The 5,016-nt window shown below is 45.9% G+C and overlaps 1 protein-coding gene across 1 annotated transcript in view; it reads right to left on the bottom strand.

Moving 5' to 3' along the window:
• DLX3 (distal-less homeobox 3) overlaps window positions 1–1,751 on the bottom strand; it is a 14,424-nt gene extending 12,673 nt beyond the window's left edge. The window contains exon 1 of the mRNA XM_015413681.1: window positions 1,240–1,751. Coding sequence (XP_015269167.1) covers window positions 1,240–1,570 — 331 coding nt within the window. The 5' untranslated portion in view covers window positions 1,571–1,751. The remainder of the gene's footprint in view (window positions 1–1,239) is intronic.
• Between the last annotated feature and the right edge of the window lie 3,265 nt (window positions 1,752–5,016).

The raw sequence follows: 5,016 nt of genomic DNA, 5'->3' as shown, positions 1-5,016 counted from the left end.
TCAAACTGACAAAACTGAAATGGAATGCTCTGCTGCCTCAGTTTTGGATTTTTAATGTCTCAAGACTTCAAGAAGAAAATAGCAAGTTCTGCAGTCTGTTTGCATGAGTGGGGGGGGGGAAGCCACTCACTGATAATAAATATTTGGAAACTTTGCAAAGACGGAACAAGACCGAGGCTTATTTTTTGAAGGGGGAGAAAACATGCCATTTTTGCACAGAATTAGCCGTGATGTTTGTTGCAAACAAAAATCCAATCCTCTGTTTAACAAAAGAAGAAATTCTAGGCGCCCATACAATAGTTGAGTGGTACACGATTTGTAAAGAACAAGCTGAGACCTAAACACAGAAACGAGTTCACAATCTTTTGCAAACTGGAGCTTTCCCCGTCTCACGGTGATCTCACAAACTCTGTTCTCGCTAAACTATATATTTCTCAAAGTAATCTTCTTTGGTGTTCACCCAAGAAATGTAATGAGGGGGGAAAGGGGAGCTCCAACTCCTTATCTCCTCTCACTCAAGAACGGAAACTCTCATGACCAATGGATTTATAATTTAACCTGTGAGTTACCCCTTAACAGAGAACTAAATGTTGTATAACTCTTGAGTTCTCCGTGATGGACTTTGCTATCCGCGCCGCAGTCTATACACCAACTTTTCCCGTGTGTTATTTACAGCCGGGGAATAAGGCTGAAAGGCAGTGTTTCCTTAGCTACATTTAGAGTTTTTCATTCTTAATTTTCATTTTGAGAATCAGTGAATTGCGGCTTGGAGGGCGGGGGGGACAGGTGTCACCTAAATTGAATCCCAATTTGTCCGTTCCTTGTTAGGGAAGGATAATGATATCGATGTGGCAAGTGATTTGCGAATTGCACAAATACACCAGTTCAGTGCATGGCGCTTGGGGGACAGAGAGCACACATAGAATTCCTTTCTAGAGGTTCATGGTTAGGGTCAAACTGGGGCCCAGGGCCTCCAGATGGTGTGGGTGTGTATCTGGGGGCATCCAAGCAAAAGGGAACTTTTCAATTCAACAGTATTGTCTAGAAAGTCACACAGGTGTTAGCCAACTATACTAGGCCGCCCTTCCCTCAACACTTGTCTCCAAGAGAAGAAGGGGGGAAAGAGGTTCCACAATGCAGGAGTTTCTCAAGGCCCGTAAACCCCCCAGCTCCTTCCATTCCTTTCCAGTCAGACTCACATCCTCAGGACTGCTTGCCAAGCATACAAAGTGTCCTTACCTGCTTCTTGGCTGGGCAACTGCTGGTCCCGAAAAGATCCATACTGTCTGTAAGAAGTGCTGTAGGGGTAATCGGATTTGGGGGAGTAGGTCCCAGTCCCCCCTAATCCATTCAGGTTAAACTGGGGGTGGTACGCGTAATGATTCATCGGTTGGGTATAAGGTTGAGCGGGGTAATACTCGTGCTGGTTGTGCGGGGTGCTGTAGTAACCCAGATCCGTGATGGACGACTCGGGGAGGGTAGGGGAGTCCTTCGTGGCCGCATGGCAACTCAGGGAGCTGGAGATGTCCGTCAAGATGCTGGTGATCTTCTTGTCGAAGGATCCACTCATGATGAGAAGGGGGGGCGTCCCACCAATGGAAGGTCCACCAGTTCGGCAATGAAAACTAAACACAGTAGGCACGGTGGCTCCTGGCTTTGGGCAAACACTCTCCTCCTCCTCCTCCTCCTCCTGAGTAGGCTTACTCAGTCATTGCTCCAGTAATAGCTGTTGCTCCTGTCCTCCTCCAGGGAAAATGTGTAAGAAATCTTACCCAGCCAGCTTGCTTAAACCCTTTAATTAGAGAGTAGGGAAGGGTGGATGCTACATTCCGATTGGCTCCAGAAATATTGCCTTGCAGGCAAAACAGACTTCTCCCCCCTCCCTCTCTCTGTCTCTCCTTCTATCTCTCTGTACTTAAAAAAACCCACAAAAAAACCCTAAAGAGCAGATGAGAAATTAAATGTACCCCTTCGCTCGCTCACCATCTCATACGTACACGCACAGACACACACAAATGCTCCTCTTGAGAAATCTCTGGAGGGGAAAATACAATGCAAAAAAAGGGAGATGTTTCTAGTCCTCCCCGCTCCCTGATTTAGAAGGGGTGGGGGTAACTGGATTATAGGGAACAGCATAAGTTGGAAGGGGTGTGTGACATTTGTGGACTTGCCTAAACGTGGGAGCCATGTAGATGGTAGTGCAAGCATCCAAAGGTCATGCTCTGCTCCCCTATGCGCCGAGCAGTGTTCCCTCTAAGCTGAGTTAGTGTGAGCTAGTTCACAGTTTTTTAGCCTCTGGTGCACACATTTTTGTCTTAGCTCAGGGAAGATGGCCCTAGAGCAAACGAATCTATGCAGTAGCTAAATAGCTCGATCACAACTTTAATGCCAGCAGCTCACAAAGTAGAATTTTTGCTCACAAGACTCCACAGCTTAGGGGGAGCATTGGCACCAAGATACGTTTTAGAGACTGATGTGTGGCCTGCCTAGAATAAACCTGGTCTGCTTGAGTACGCAGTTAGCTGGTGGCAGAGTGGCGAAAGGGCATCAGGGAAAGGTTTCAAACCCTGGCTTTTTAAATGGCACTTAAAAAAAATAAAATCTTAAACAGTGCCCAGTTCTTTCGCAAAGCACTAAGCGATTTATTGGCATCCTCATTCTGATGATGTGGCTACCTGTCTTCTGTTTGAAGTGCCGGGAGACTTCACGGATTTTCTAGAGCACCTGTTTTGCAAAATCTTGATTTCAACCAGCAACTGCTAGTCACAAAAGAAGCACAGCTGGAGGCACTGAGGCCTAAATCGACGGCGACTCACTGGGTCCCGGTGGTTGCCGCAGGGAAATCAGCGATGCCTAAATTTTTAGCTAGACCCTGGGCCATTGTGTTTTCGCTCTCTCTCTCTCAACTACCTTTTAAGTATCGTTCCCAGTTTTACAAAATGAAAGCTCTCAACTGAAGTAGAATTTGAATCCAGTTCTGAGCATGGGTGGATCCCAAAGTGCAAACATTTGGTTTTTATTTGTTTATTTACTTCCTTCATAGCCCACTTTCCTCCCTGTTAGGGTCCCAGAGTGGCTTTACATTGTTCTCCTGCCCTCGATTTTATCCTTACCATGACAACCCTGTGTGGCAGGTAAGAATGGGAATGTGTGAATGGCCCAAGGTCACCCAGCAAGCTTCTATGGCAGCGTGGGGATTCGAACCTGGATTTTCCAAATCTTAGTCTCTTTGGTGTTCAGATGTCTGGTACAGGGGCAGAGATAAGACATGCGGCTTTGAGGTGTGCGTGCATCCATACGTATATATGTTTCTAGTTGGGTCCTTTTAAAATTAGCAAAAGTTTGAAAATGTTTCCCTTTTACTCTTGCAAAGGGCTACTTAAAAAGAGAATGGTTCTTAGGGGTTTTAACTTTGCGGCAGGAGGAACTGAGCCATCTCACTTTTTGTATGTTTTTTTGCCCTGCACACCTTAACCTCAACAGTTAATATATGCCAATTAGAATGTAAAATTTGAATTTCTGCAGGCAAGTACAAATTAGGAGAATTTTTCATGAGAATTTCAGAACATTGCAGATATCTCAAGGATGTATCTTGGGTCTCATGCTTAAATGCCCTCACAAGAACATGAATGGAAACAAGCAGTATGAACCAGTGGTTAGAGGGCACTGTCTGGGGCCTGGATTTGAATCTTGCACCACCAAAGGCTTTCTTGGGTGGCCGTGGGCAAGTGATCAACGCACATTGACAATATTAGGTAAAGGTTCCCTTGCTCGAAAGCCAGTCGAATCTGACTCTAGGGTTGCGGTGCTCATCTCCGTTTTAAAGCTGAAGAGCCAGCGCTGTCCGAAGACATTTCCGTGGTCATGTGGCTGGCATGACTAAACACCAAGGTGCACGGAACGCTGTTACCTTCCAACTAAAGTGGTACCTATTTATCTACTTGCAATTTCTTACTTTCAAACTGCTAGGTTGGCAGGAGCTGGAACTAGCGATGGGAGCTCACTTCGTCATGCAGCACACTTGGTGGTGCAAGAACTGCTGAACTACCGACCTTCCACAGCCTGCAGTTCAACGTCTTAACTACTTGAGCCACCGCAGCTCTTGACAATATTAGGCTGATATTAATAATAACTTTGTTTTTCTGCATTTCAAAAGTTCAGGTGACTGGGACCTGCACACTGGTGGAGGAATAAGCATTGCAGAGTGGGTAAAACTTTGTAACATCAAAAGGAGAAATATGCACAATTTTTCTAAATTGTCTAATTTTTTCTTAATGCCATTATTTTTGGCTTGTGGCCAACTGCTCATGTGTGCATACTGCCGCATGTTATCTGTGGTGTTGAAAGGATGTGTGTGGAAGGACATGCGCTTTAAGGGTGTCAGCGTCAGTGTAACAAATCAGGATCTTTTATGGGATTCACCTCTCCTGACTTCCAAATTGCACAGATGCGCAACTCCCATCTTCCAGAGCCCTTGAGAGCCATGATACCGCAACATTTCCTGTACAGGGAAGCACACATGTGCAGCGTTGTTATGCGCTACGTGATCTGTAAAGGCGACTGTGTTTACGAGTGGCCATTGGGCTTTACAGATGAGGGCGACTCTCTGCTTAGCCTGGATGTGTATGTTGTGTTTGTGCGCCGTGCAGGAATGTGAGACGGTTACAGTTGTGTGATGGCAAAGAATGTCTTTGTGTAGGTGGCGAAAGTTTAGGGTGTCCAGGTGTTTTGTGGGTGTGCGTCTGTTTCATCGTGGGGGTCAGTGAAAGGGGTGCTAGTTTGCAAAACTTAATTGTATGCCTTGTTGACCAACCAGAAGATAGACAGCCTGGCCAGACTTAACACTTCATTTCTTGCATTTCTAAGAGCCCTAAGGCCAGCAGGATTCATAACTGGGAACACTAATAGGAGGAGGAGAATGTACATTTTGAAACTGGGGAACCAAATTCGTACAGAGAGCGTCTGATGGGCTGGATGCCGTGGGCAAGTGAAAGGCTCCATGCACCAAAGATAAAA

This window comes from Gekko japonicus, unplaced genomic scaffold (genome assembly GCF_001447785.1).
Source record: "Gekko japonicus isolate JY-2015 unplaced genomic scaffold, Gekko_japonicus_V1.1 scaffold544, whole genome shotgun sequence".
In the NCBI taxonomy this organism is placed as follows: domain Eukaryota; kingdom Metazoa; phylum Chordata; class Lepidosauria; order Squamata; family Gekkonidae; genus Gekko; species Gekko japonicus.
This window is presented reverse-complemented; position numbering and strand designations above follow the sequence as displayed.